This window comes from Gymnodraco acuticeps, unplaced genomic scaffold (assembly GCF_902827175.1).
Source record: "Gymnodraco acuticeps unplaced genomic scaffold, fGymAcu1.1, whole genome shotgun sequence".
NCBI lineage: Eukaryota > Metazoa > Chordata > Actinopteri > Perciformes > Bathydraconidae > Gymnodraco > Gymnodraco acuticeps.
The window spans coordinates 1,121,837-1,135,654 of NW_022990251.1; the positions used below are offsets into that span (position 1 = coordinate 1,121,837).

A 13,818-nucleotide genomic window follows, 5' to 3' on the forward strand; every position below is an offset into this window, starting at 1 on the left:
ATGACACACCCTTTGGTTTAAACGGTAAATACACACAATCGTGACAGCTTGAACTTAAACATGACCCCTCATTAAAATGGCTCTTACAATTCCCATGCCAGAAAACATCACGAGTGTCTCTAAAATAATGACATCTGAGAGGTCTCACTGCGGTGTTCCCATCTGTCTTGTTACCTACTAACAAAAAAACAAACTTTACTTTTATTTGGAAGACACCAGCCGCTCCCATTTTATTTGCCTTGCATTAAAATTACCTAAGATGCATTGCCACTGGATAAACCAAACAATATAGCTAACAAGAATAGGAGATTGGTTTTTCAAAACAACCCAAGGCACTACATTAAACTGAGAGGAAATGGATATTTCAGGTGTGTGTACACTTATTTTAATATGCATGGCAAGGAAGCCACTTGTTGTTTTATTTCTCTTTTGTTTGTCATTGTCCCCACCATGCCATTGTCTTACTTCTACACTTAACAATTAAAAACAACATTTATTTGTATGTATATACAATATGCTTATGTTGCTGTTAGTAGATTGGTATATTTGAGAGGATCCTAATTTATTTTATATTGTGTCGATACTCTTCTGAATAAATATATTTTCTACTGATAATATATATTTTATATTATTTTTAGGTTTATTTGTATTTCTTTTGTATTTTATTCTATTTGTAAGACATGTTGTAATTCTTGCATATTGACTGTCAAAATGCTGCTGTGACAAAGCTATTTCCCAACTTTGGATAAAGTACTGTAAGTATTTTGTACCTTTAGTTACTTTGCAGATGTGGTTTAACGATGTGAAATATAATCAAGTGTTGAATCAGACTTTAGTTCCACCTGGAGTAAATTCACAAGCTGCCCTGCAGTATACAAAAGTCTTTCAAACTAGCTGCACCTTTACCAGCTTTGATAACACTTTAATGATCAATAATTATAAAACATATCATATATATTATTGTGAAATGGACCAATCTGCACAATGACTTACTTTTACTTTTAGTATATTTTGACGCTAATACTTTTGTACTTTTACTTGAGTAACATTTTGAATGCAGGACATTTACTTGTCACGGAGTATTCCTACACTCTGGCACTTCTACTTTTACTCAAGTACAAGATCTGAGTACTTCTCCCACCTCTGGTTATAACTGGGCTTTTCTTCACATTGTACATTTTACATTTAATTGAATATGGCATTCCTTGCACACTTGATGTAAATAAGGCCCTTCATAGTGGCTTCATAGTCTATTTGTATATATTTTTACTTTTTAGGTCTGTTTTATTCTATTTTGATTATGTCAATATTTCACGTTTGTTAATTTTCTGCTCTTTTTATTTGTCAAATGATGGGCAATGCCTTGATTAAACATGCCGTGACGAAAAATCTTATTTCATCTTATAACAACTTCCCATTTGCAGGTAGTGCTCAATCTGTTTCCTTGTTTGAAGCGGGTTGTATTCATCTTTCGCCACAGCCAAATGTTTTCTTGGACGGGGACACGATAGGCCGGGGACAAACAATCCGAGGAGATCAGACGCATAAATGCAAAATGCTTCTGCTCAAACACCGAGGTTTGTCTGAGAATGAAGCTGTCACCAGAGACGAGGCACGAGAGGAGGCTGAAGTGAGACGGATGTCGGCTCCTGGAGGAACCTCAGGACAATCTGCTGCTTGTAGGTCTCCCTTGAAAAAGAGATCAATGATCTCAATGGGACCTAGCTGGTTAAATAAAGGTTTGAAATGAAATGAAAATTGTCTGTGAAAACAGGATGTAAAGCCATACTTCATTGTCCTCGATGTCCCACCTGCCAAGGGTCAAAATCACCTGTGAGTGGATTTAACAGAAAACAAGGATACTTCTCCATACAAATACTTCGTTATTGTACTTTAGTAGATTCTTCTGGTATCAGTACTCAACTATTCTTTTGTCTGACAACTTTTTACTTTTACTCCTTACATTTTAACACAAACATGTACTTTCTACATGATTTAGAGTCAACACACGCCTATTTCCACCTAATTTCATACAGAAAACACGATTGGTATATATGACAATGACAGAAATACAATTTGAATTAGAAGTTCTTTAATGTTTATTAATGTAAAATTAGGTGAAGTTACCAGCTATAAAACAGTTTGAATTGATGGCTACTTTTTACTTAAAGGTCCCATGTCATGGCCATTTCTACTGATCATAATTCCATTGTTGAGGTCTACTAGAGTAGATTTAAATTGGGCAATTTTCCAAACTCACATTGGTTTCTCATACAGCATCTCTGTAAAGTATGTGTATTCACTCTCTGTCCTAAACAGCTTGCTGGAGCTCCTGCCCCCCCCCCCCCCTGATTGGTCGGGACGTTGCAAGGCTCGCTGCTGCGAGGAGCGGGTCGGCGATACAGCGAGACACAGTGAAACTCATCCTGAGCACACACAAACACTCACAGCCGAAGTAAAAACAATAAGTGTGGCTTGATATTGAGTAAGAAAAAGGTTTATAACGCTGTGAGAATGGGTCTGCTGAGAGCATTCCTCCGCGATCCCAACTCGTCTATTACCAGCGTTCAGGGAGCTCTATGCAAGTCAATGGGACTCCCAGTTAGTTAGCCAAGGGATCCTGGTGTGTGAGGTGCTCCGTGGATTGGTCCATTTGGGCCAATCCGGTGATTTGTTGTTGATTTGGGTGTTCACACGTCACAGAACCCAGGAAGAAAACAACGGAACATGAGAAATCTCCAACGAGGCGTTTTGGGGCAGCATAGACAGGTCTTCTCTGTGTTAGAGTTGTACTCGCTACAGGGTGTACTTTGAGGGTTTTTGACTCTGCAGACCGTTTACATGCAGAAAAACCTTCATAACACACTAGGGGAGGGGTAATAACCTGAAAAGCATGACATGGGCCCTTTAAGTAGCCTACATTTCAAAGTCCTTCTGTACTGAGAAGAAGTTTAGCCAGTACTTTAACTTTCAGTCTCAACAGGAGTATCTCTGTACTACTTGAGTGAAGGATGTGTGTACTTCTCTGATCCAAACCAACAAGCGGGCAGAGAAATTATGCCAAAAGGAGAACACGAACAGTCAGTGTCCACAGGTTGGGTTTGATGATGAAGGCTTGTGACTCATCGGGCTTCTTTTTAATTAGTTACTTGGTCATTAGGACGTGTTAATTGTATGCATTGTGTTACTGCTGCGTCAAAGTCAGCTAAGGATGAGGCTCAGCGGAAACTGTGTTTCAGTGACTCCCCAGTAATGCGGTGTGACCCCAAGTAATTTCAATATGATAATTGGAAGAAGTCCTCCCGCCCCCCTCAATGTGTACACACACACACACACACACACACAAACACACACACACGGCATGGAAAAGCAATACAGCACCCCCTTTTGGTAGGCATACTGAAGGGACTAGTTTTCAAAGGGTAACTCTAGCCTTCAACTTACCATCTCTGCTTGCAGGAAAAAATGTCCAAACATTATGAGAAATGCACAAAAGCTTAGTCAACATAGCTTTCCAAATTACACTGCTTTATAAAGGACTGCCACACCAATGCACCCTTTGCACCGCTGAGCATTCATTGATATGATGCAATTTGCTGCCAATGGTGTATGCTGAAAAAGGGTATTTAATCCTTTCTAAAGCCAAGCAACCCCTCTGTGGAGGAAAATTACCTATTCATACAGCACAATAGTAAAATTCACGCCTGCCAATAATAATGCAATTCAGAATGAGGCCTTAAGGCAGGGGAAAACATGATTTTCTTTTTCCATTTGTGAAATAGTCAGTGAAAGCAGTGAGTTTGCGCATTTTTACAGCTCTCAAGGCTGAATATGACCAGATGTTACACAGAATGAAATGATAATTAAATAAGGTGCTTTTTTACTTAAATCCTGTGTGCAGTTTCTCCTGCAGTGAAAGTCTGAATTTAGGCTACCAGTCATTGGAGTTTGAACTGCCTACACTAACATAGCCTCAGACAGTAGCTTACAGCCTAGGGGTGATTAAAGACTGCTGAAGTGTCGTGTCAGTGTCACATCTATTTGGTAGAGTTATGAAATTCACCAGTGGGCTGAAACCATGGATGTATAATAATAAGAACCTAAGGCTGAAACTGTAGCACGGCAGATCGCCATTTAGGTTGAAGCCTACAAAGGGATAGGGATTAGTGATGTGTCGGTCGCGGTCTTTTAAGTGAAAGACGGGAGCCGTCTCGCGCCCGCGAACGAGCCGTGTTTTTTTTTGTTTTTTTGTTAAGTAATACAAGACAGAATGATATGATGATGATCTCCGCGCTACAGCTGCTCCGTGCATGCATGCAGTGACATGTAATATCCAAGGATTAGAGACTGTTGGATGCTGCTGTTTTGCGTATTGCAATACATTTATTTTTATTATGATTTTTTATGATTAGAGACGGTTGGATGCTGCTGTTTTGAGCATTGCAATATATTTATTTTCACTATGTTATTTATTTCTGATTATCCTTAGGCTCAGCAAAGATTTGATGTCAGCTGCTGCTGTCTTTTTTTCTATAGTTAATAGTTACTGAAATAGAGCCCTGCTGTTTTGTCACGGCCTTTTCTTTAAATATAATTTAAAAATGTCCATACAGTAGCCCCTTTTTTAAATGTCTATGCTTACGTTTTTATAGGTTTTGCTATCTGCTTTGTATAGCGTGGTTCTAGCAAGTCAGTGCATTCATTGGGTGGTATCAGAGAGTTACAAGGGTCTGTAAATGCAATGAAAACATTTGGCCACAGCAAATCATTTATATTAAACATGTCATTTTTACTTTTGAATACTTCAGTACAAAGGATGTATTGAATAATTTAAGTGATATATGTGTACACATATAAATCATTAGTCAAAACAGGGCTACATTTGATTTAATTATAAAAGGTACAATATGTGGTAAACTGAAGAGCCGTTTGGGAGCCGAAAGAGCCGGCTCTTCTTGGTGAGCCGAGCCAAATGATCCGGCTCACCAAGAAGAGCCAAAATTCCCATCACTAAGCGGATGTGCCAGGAGCAGTGGAATGACCGCAGTGGTGCATTCATGGGCTAAACAGAAAGTCGTAATAAGGGACAAATAGTTGTCAATTGAATTATTTGTGTTAATATCAAAACGTGAGATGTGGACTAGGATGTGTAAATGAGTCTGACATATTTTCTATTCTATTTACGCCATCTGGTGTATTCATATCTTATGAATTGGTTGTTTAAAGATATGTGTATACTTAATTTGTGAACTGAATAAGCAACAATGGTATGCAAAAGGCCACAAGATCAGCGGATGTTTATATTCTCTATCTTCTGTAATACAGTTATGTTACAATGTGTTTGACTATTTGTATTACTTTGTTAAACCTCACCAGCAGAGGTGGAAAGTAAATACATATATTTACTCAAGTGCTGTACTTAAGTACACATTTGGGGTACTTGTACTTTACCCGAGCATTTTCATTGTGTACGACTTTATACTTCTACTTTTTTACATTTTGGAAGCAAATTGTGTACTTTTTACTCAACTACATTTATTTTTAGATATTAATTTACCAGTTACATTTATGGATTTTGAGGCACACAACTTTAGAAAACTTTTAAAAATATGATTATTTGGTATACATTAAATCATCTAACATAATATTTAATTCACTAAAACAATGAGTGGGTTAACATTACATTTATTGGAATTAAGATTGTTTTGTTAAAAAATATGTGTTGCTCTTGCTTTAAAATATATTAATATTTGTTTTGCAATAACTGCTATTACTCCGAATACTTTAAGTACATTTTCCTAATCGTACTCTTGTACTTTTACTGAAGTACCATTCTACATGCAGAACTTTTTATTGAAATGTGTGGTATTCTAATTTTTACTCAGGTTAAGAATCTGAATACTTTTTCCAACACTGACTATTTGTGTTACGTAACCTCTGATTTCAGAAGGCGGATTTTCCTTAAGGACAGTGAAGGCAGCATCGCTGTCAGTCTTCCGCTTGTTGGATAAACACGCAGCTTCCAAACATGACCGCTGCTGTTGTTGTCCGGAGGTTAGCAGCTCTGTCAGGGGCTTCTGCGGTGGCAGCAGGGGCATACGGGGCTCACGGTAGGGTCACTGCACATTAGAGTATTCGCCATACTCATGCAATAGTATTTCCTTTAGGTTGGAATTGTAAAACAGCGGGGAAACACTGCCATGTCAAGCTAACCACTCCAGCCTCCGTTGCAAAAAATGCCAATTTAAGATTAGCTTCTATAACGGCGTATTTGCTGGACTAAAAAATAACACATATCTGCTGCTAATGTTGAATAGGCTAATAGTTAGTTTGGCATACAAATGACACTCAAAGCAGCAGCATGCTAATTTACTAAATAAACAGTTTTGTAATTAAGGTGACCGCCCCCTGCGTGTCATGGAGGAGTCAATGGCAAACGTGCAGTCAGAAAGTCAAGTTAGTATTAGCTGAATTAAGCTAAACATTGCTCTATTTTATTTTTTTACGAGACATCAGACATAATCATGTTTGGGCTGCACTATTTGAGGTTATATTTATACCCCTCAGTATTCACTACTGCCATTGATCAAAAGCATCAACAAAAGCCTAAACTTAAAATCTTCAGACATTAGTTACTCATTCAAAACAAATGTATTGTGTGGGGAACTTATAAGAGACTAGTATTGATGCCATTTAAATTGTCATAAAGTGTGTCAACTTGTGTTTGAAAGTAATATTATATCTTTCATTTTGTAATTTTTCTGTTTTAGGCTTCAAAACAGCGACCCCGATGACTACCAGAGAGTGGTATGTTAATATTGCTGTTGTGATGGCACATTTTGATGTTAAAAAATTGCTTTTACTTCAACACTTTTTACCTGATCACTGTCACAGTCTCGATCGTGTCATGATCTGGATTATGCAGGATTAGTCTGAGTGCTGTTCTCTCTTTGTGTCTTGCTTTTCCAGCTATTTGAAACGGCCAACAAGTATCATTTCTACCACAGCCTGGCTCTGCTGGGTGCTGCCCACTCCAGCAAACCTGCTGTGGTGAGTATCAAACCTATACCAACTGTTAGCCCTCAAGTGTCCCTTTTGAAAAGGAATATTTAAGTGCCATAATCCGTCTGTCCCCACTCAGAAACCAGCATGGAATTGAAAGAGAAGTTGTTATTGTAACTCCTTTACACACATCTCTACAGTACATTTTAGCTACAACATGCATTGCTTATTCCGTTATTAAGAAAACATTTAATTGAATAAAAAATGACTGAAACAATGGGGTAAAAATTGAGACTGGTAGCTTTTTAAATATGTTTTTTTCCCTTAAAAGAAGGAGAAGTAACAATAGGCTGTTATCATCACATTATAAATAAGTAATAATATTATGTATACCTTCAGTACTAAGGGCATGTGTATTTACTATTTATGCACAATATATCATTTACAAAATAGGCAACCATAAAATAAATGAATTATTCAGAAGTGTACAGATTTGTTCAATATACATTTTGTCCTATTTTCAGATTTATGTTTCTAATTTAGTTTGAGGCAGAATCTAAAAAGAAACAAGACCATTTTCTTTCACACTAAGTAGAAGTACGAAATAACTCAATTTAATATATGACCGCCTTTAATCTTCTTAAATAAATGTTTTTGTTTGTGCCGCTGAATCTAAAAGGAACAAGTACATTTTCTGCAACTTACATTTTAAACCTAATAAATGACTAATTAATCTGCTTTTGTCAGTAACCTAATTATAAAATGTTTGTCTGTGTCCCCTCTCTACAGGCGGGGACCCTCCTGTAGCGGGCATGGGCATGTTCTGTGGCTCTCTGTACCACCAGTCCATGACCGAGAGACCCTGCTCTACGCAAGATTGCTCCCATGGGGGGGTGTAGCCTATGATCGCTGGCTGGCTGGCTATAATTATCTGAACTGTAACAGTTCACGTCCCCTCCACAGGGCCGCTCTGTGACGCTGGACTGTCAGACTGTTAATGGATGAACTGCAGGGGGGGGGGGGGAGTTTAGAAGTGCTGAGTAATGTCGCCCATCTAATCGCTCATGTCCAGGGGTTGTGGGTGTCAGCGGCAGATAAGGTCACAGGATTATCACTTTTCTACCATTGCTGTCTGTTTCTGATCGCTGCCCTTAAGTTAAAATGGATACACAGAGAATAAAGCATGTGTCATCTCGACAAATTGTTGACTCATTTCCACTGGTATGTCAATTTTGAACTTGGAAATCAAATCTAGAAGTTCCTGAAGTTTTACTTAACAGTGAATAAATACAGTTTCTATTTATGTTTCTGTAAATGTATACAGCAGTGGTATTGCAGAAGTAGAGCAAAAATGAAAGGAATATGAGGAGAAATAAATACTTTTTCTTACACATTGTTGGGTTTCCTGATTTTTACACATGACTTTTTCATTACTTCTCCAAGTACATTTTCAATCTGCCTAATACATGTCCTTTTCACCTATCTACATTGTCTTGTAAAGGTTGTACTTTGCTGATTAGACAAACCATGTAATTGGTTTATACATTTTTATAAATGAATATATGTATAATGCAGATTAAACTGACTACCTGATCGATTACAATTACAACTTGTTAATACATTAATGACTAATTCACTGTATAAAACAATCACCCTGAATGTGTTAATTCTGCATAATGAGTACTTTTAGGAATAACTCTTAAATGGCAATTATAGTCCAGACTGAAATTCAAATTATTATTAGACCTATAGTAAGTAACATTTATTTATAAAGCCCTTTTTCCAGACATAGTCACAAAGTATTTGACAAAGCATTAAAACATCAAGCCACGTGTAGCATTGTGCAGGATAGGTTAGATACTATGTACATAATATACATTTTTTACTATTTTCTGTCTAGATAATGTCAATTGTTAAATTCCTTCCAATGCATTTATCATATATGGACAGAAGAACATTTTCACTACCAATACAGTACTGCTGATATGGGTACATGTACCTGGATTAATGCATCCAGAGTAAATTAACAGTTGCGAAACCTGAATGCAATCCAATTCCAATTGAGAAACGCCAATTCCAGTTTAACAGCGGTCTCTTCAGTGAGTGGTTCTCAGTAAAGGTCGGATAAACTCAGGATCCACCGCCTATAGAAGCCAAAGAAAATCCTCCCTCTTGCGGTGCTGAATGTCTTCACAGCCTGGAGCATTTGATCCTCTAAGTGGCAGAACACAAAGTAGTTCATTACCCATGGCCTCCCCGTAGCCAGGGCCGTGTTCCAACCACTCCTCATTCAAATTGAAATCCATTGAAACACTAATTTGCCTTCCTGACTGTAGGCCCACGAATGGGAGACCTTTAGAAAATAGCTGTATAAATCTTCGGGTCAATTTTCTGGGGTCGTCACAGGAGCCGAGGCTCTGCTCAGAAGAGAAAGAGCTATCGACTGCACACGGTGCCAATGAGCTCTTGATCACAACTCATACAACCCTCATTAGAATAAAGTAGCTATTGAGAAGCATTCTGCTATTCCAGGACCAGGCAACAGATAACGCTCTGACACCCGGTCTCATATCTCTGACTCACAACTTTTAACTTTACAGGAGACACATGACTGGAAGTCACAGCGTGTTCCGCACTGTCAGGTGCATAATTGAAGTGCCATCATCACATTTTCAGCTGTACGTGTTAAATACTTGAGGGGATAATCATGTGACTGACTAGCAAGACAACATTTGACCACTTTCACACAGCAGTCTTATTTTAGGGCGATTTATTTATCAGCTGACATCCAGAAGTGTGGATCCCTGTTGGTGCCAGCACAGCACTCCTGTGTTAAGATCTAGCCGGATCAAGATGCTCTGCTGTGGCCGACCACATCAAATGTGTCTTCATTAATGTGCTTTTCTGTAGCTTTCCAAGTTATTGAGACAGAGCTAGTCAGTTCTCAGTGTTTGTCTTTTCATACATTTTAAGCAAGTTAACAGTGTCTTCAAATGAGGATTCAAAAGTTATCTAAATAACTAAAAACGTTTTCAACCCCTTCAAAATTGAGTATTCCCAACATTTGTTTTACCGATTTACCTGGCCAGGAAATAGTCCCAGTCAAAATGTTGTGATGCAAATAGATTTACCGTGTTATTTCCATGTTTAAGGACAAATTCCTGCAGCTCCTGCAAAGATTCAGGTGTGTCCTATTTCAGTGATAAGAGTACACATTAAATCCTCTTGTATTCATTATTATTTATAGGCTCTGTATGTTGCCATTTTATCCACATGTCATAAAGCAGGAGGGTCTGAAAGCAAATCCACTGCTGGTGCTTTGCTTCAGTCTGTAAAGTAGTGAGTGTCGGAGAAAGAAGATAATAACAGTAGATACTGTTCATTATACCTCCAGGGACTTCCTCTGCACTTCACAAGCCTCCCTATGCTTTTTTTCTCTTACTCTGCAGTTGGATTTAATTACATCAGCTCCTTCTGGTAGGCCTCGCTGTCCCATTGATTTCTTGGTCAGAGCCTGTTTTGGTTAAAGATGAAGAGGGAGTGTTTGTGTGAGAGTCAGCAGTCATGAACGAGGGGGGTGATAGAGAGCTTATGGGATGAGATGGGCTGACTGTGGAAATGCGTGCTCCTCTGGAATAAAACGCTGGCCATCTTGCATGATTAGCCACAGTTTCCTCCATCTTGCTCACATGGACCAGGAGACACACACATATCAACCCACAGGCAATGATGATACACACAACAGCAGTGCCAAATCCTCTCTCGGACATCAATCAGGCGGCGGCTCTTTGCACAGTGAAGCGGAATGACTGTAATGGCCGTCCCACATCGCCACGCTGACCCTTTCTAGCCACTTAAATGATGGTCAGCGCTACAGCACACCCTCAGATAGATTATTCCCTCACTTCAATGGACACAGAGTCACTACAGCCCCCTTTTTCACAGTTGTATCCTCTATCCTTTCACTCCAATCTGCAGCACAGTGATGACGGCCATGCATCAGAGGAGCTAACGGGATGACACCAAGGGGAAGCGGCCATTGTTAAGGCATCACCATAACCACTATCAGCGGCGGTCGTCTCGCAGAGTAACGCAGTGTCTGGGTTATTACCCAGCAGGGAGATGCTGGATGTTGGTGATGGTTTGGGTTATGCTGCGTAAAGGGATAACTGTCTGTTGTAATAGCGCTGTGAAAGTTTACAACTCTCAAACGTTAGAGTTGTAAACTACCCTTTTTTCCCTGTGAGCTGCTTAACCGTAACATTTAAACACTCCCTCATCAGAAGCAAGTTGCATTTCAGAGAGCAGAAAAGGGTTTAAGGGCATGTTAACATGAAGTAAACATTTTGCTCCCAGAACATTTCCCAATGGGCTGCAAATATAGATCATTTTATCACTGATCAGCACTTGCTCTAGGTGATATCTTTGTACGTGTTTAGTCCAATTACCAATCCATATTGCATACTATAAATTTCACAACACTAACTGGCATAGTATATTAGGAGTTAGTTAGTATACAAAATATCAACATGAATAGTACTCGCACTTTATAGACATTGGTTGTCGATTTTACACAGTTATTCCAAAATACAATTCTCCAATTAATCTACAATTTTGTTCTCCAAGATTAGTTTGGAAGTGCATGTGCTTCAACCGAACACTCGTGTAAACACAATAAAACCTTATAAGTATATAGATTGGATTTGTGACATTTGTGGAAGAGTCTACAGCATTGTCAGCTTGTTAGTCACATTACAATAACTGTAACGTTGACTTTAAATAAATATATTTTGTCAACAGATTTCACAGAACTGTAATTAGTTAATTGAAAGCAATAATATTAAGTTAAAATGAAATAATATGTTAAACTTAATATTATTGCTTTCAAGTGACCTAATACAGTTATGTGACATCTGTTGAAATAATGCATATGTTTGAAGTTAACATTTCATTTTTTTCAGTGCAGAAGGAATAAAGAGTTTTAAATGTTTTGTATTGTTAGTAGTACATTTTGAAATGCGTAAACCCCTTTTTGAAACGATGAATGTTTGAGAGATATTTATAGTATAACAAAGTATTTGGAACAACCTGAATACTCCGATCAAGGCAAGATCTTAAGATATATTTCTGTATTCCTGTTTGTGCAAAAGGCAAGGCAAGGCAAGTTTATTTATATAGCACTTTTCAACACAAGGCAATTCAAAGTGCTTTACAAAAAATGAAAGAGATTAAGAAAATGGCATTTAAAATCAGTCATTAAAAAGAAAAGCTAATAAAATAAACATTAAAAGAAAAAATACATGGATAAAAGTTACAGTGCAGTCAATTAAACATTAAAAGAAAAAAAGTACATGGATAAAAGTTACAGTGCAGTCTAAGATATGAATAGTTCAATTAAAAGCAGCGACAAAAAGAAAAGTCTTCAGCCTGGATTTAAAAGTAGTCAGAGTTGCAGCGGACCTGCAGGTTTCTGGGAGTTTGTTCCAGATATTTGGAGCATAATAACTGAACGCTGCTTCTCCATGTTTAGTTCTGACTCTGGGGACAGAAAGCTGACCAGTCCCTGAAGACCTGAGAGATCTGGATGGTTCATAATTTAGCAGGAGGTCAGTAAATGTATTTTGGGCCTAAACCATTCAGTGCTTTATAAACCAGCAGCAGTATTTTGAAATCTATTCTTTGACACACAGGAAGCCAGTGTAAAGACTTCAGAACTGGAGTGATGTGATCCACTTTCTTAGTGTTAGTGAGGACTCGAGCAGCAGCGTTCTGAATCAGCTGCAGCTTCCTAATAGATTTTTTAGTGAGACCTGTGAAGACACCATTGCAGTAGTCGAGTCTACTGAAGATAAAAGCATGGACAAGTTTTTCCAAATCCTGCTGTGACATTAGTCTTTTAATCCTAGATATATTCTTTAGGTGATAGTAGGCTGATTTAGTAACTGTTTTAATGTGACTGTTGAAACTCAGGTCAGAGTCCATGACTACACCTAGATTTCTGGCTTTATCTGTTGTTTTGAACATTGCACACTGAAGCTCAGCGCTAACTTTTATACGTTCTGCCTTGGCTCCAAAAACCATTACCTCAGTTTTATCTTTGTTTAATTGGAGAAAGTTCTGACACATCCAGTCATTGATTTGTTCAATGCACTTACTCAGTGTTTGAATTGGAGCATAGTCTCCTGGTGAAATTATTACGTAAATTTGTGTGTCATCTGCATAGCTATGGTAACTTATTTTGTTGTTCTTCATTATCTGAGCCAGTGGTAGCATGTAGATGTTAAAGAGAAGAGGCCCCAAGATGGAGCCTTGAGGAACCCCACATGTCATATTTGTCAACTCAGATGTGTATTTACCTATAGAAACAAAGTTGTTTCTGTCCTTTAAGTAGGATTCAAACCAATTCAGAACTGTTTCCGAAAGTCCCACCCAGTTTTCCAGTCGGTCTAGTAATATGCTGTGGTCAACAGTGTCAAACGCAGCACTGAGATCTAATAATACTAACACTGAAGTTCTGCCACTGTCTGTGTTTAAGTGGATGTCATTAAAGACCTTTACAAGAGCAGTCTCAGTGCTGTGGTTTGGACGAAAGCCTGACTGGAACACATCAAAATAGTTATTTAAATGCAAGAAATTACTCAACTGTTGAAAAACAACTTTTTCAATGATTTTACCTAGAAATGGCAGGTTTGATATGGGCCTGTAATTGTTCATTACTGAAGCATCTAGATTATTCTTTTTTAAGAGCGGTTTAATGACTGCAGTTTTCAGGGCCTGTGGAAAAATACCTGAGTGAAGAGATTTGTTTACTATATG

General features: G+C 38.2%; 1 protein-coding gene across 1 annotated transcript; it reads left to right on the forward strand.

Annotated features, from left to right (window-relative positions):
• Positions 1 to 5,997: 5,997 nt before the first annotated feature.
• Positions 5,998 to 8,396, forward strand: tmem256 (transmembrane protein 256). The gene is made up of 4 exons (XM_034220533.1): positions 5,998 to 6,110; positions 6,771 to 6,807; positions 6,970 to 7,050; positions 7,792 to 8,396. The coding sequence occupies exons 1-4, from the start codon at positions 6,029 to 6,031 to the stop codon at positions 7,976 to 7,978; spliced, it is 387 nt and encodes a 128-aa protein (XP_034076424.1). The 5' UTR covers positions 5,998 to 6,028; the 3' UTR covers positions 7,979 to 8,396.
• Positions 8,397 to 13,818: the final 5,422 nt, after the last annotated feature.

Bases quoted from the DNA above. Each gene is read 5' to 3' on its own strand.
- tmem256 (XM_034220533.1), top strand. From the start codon at position 6,029: ATGACCGCTGCTGTTGTTGTCCGGAGGTTAGCAGCTCTGTCAGGGGCT. The intron at 6,808-6,969 runs GTATGTTAATAT...TTGCTTTTCCAG, and splicing joins CCGATGACTACCAGAGAGTG to CTATTTGAAACGGCCAACAA. The intron at 7,051-7,791 runs GTGAGTATCAAA...CCCTCTCTACAG, and splicing joins ACTCCAGCAAACCTGCTGTG to GCGGGGACCCTCCTGTAGCG.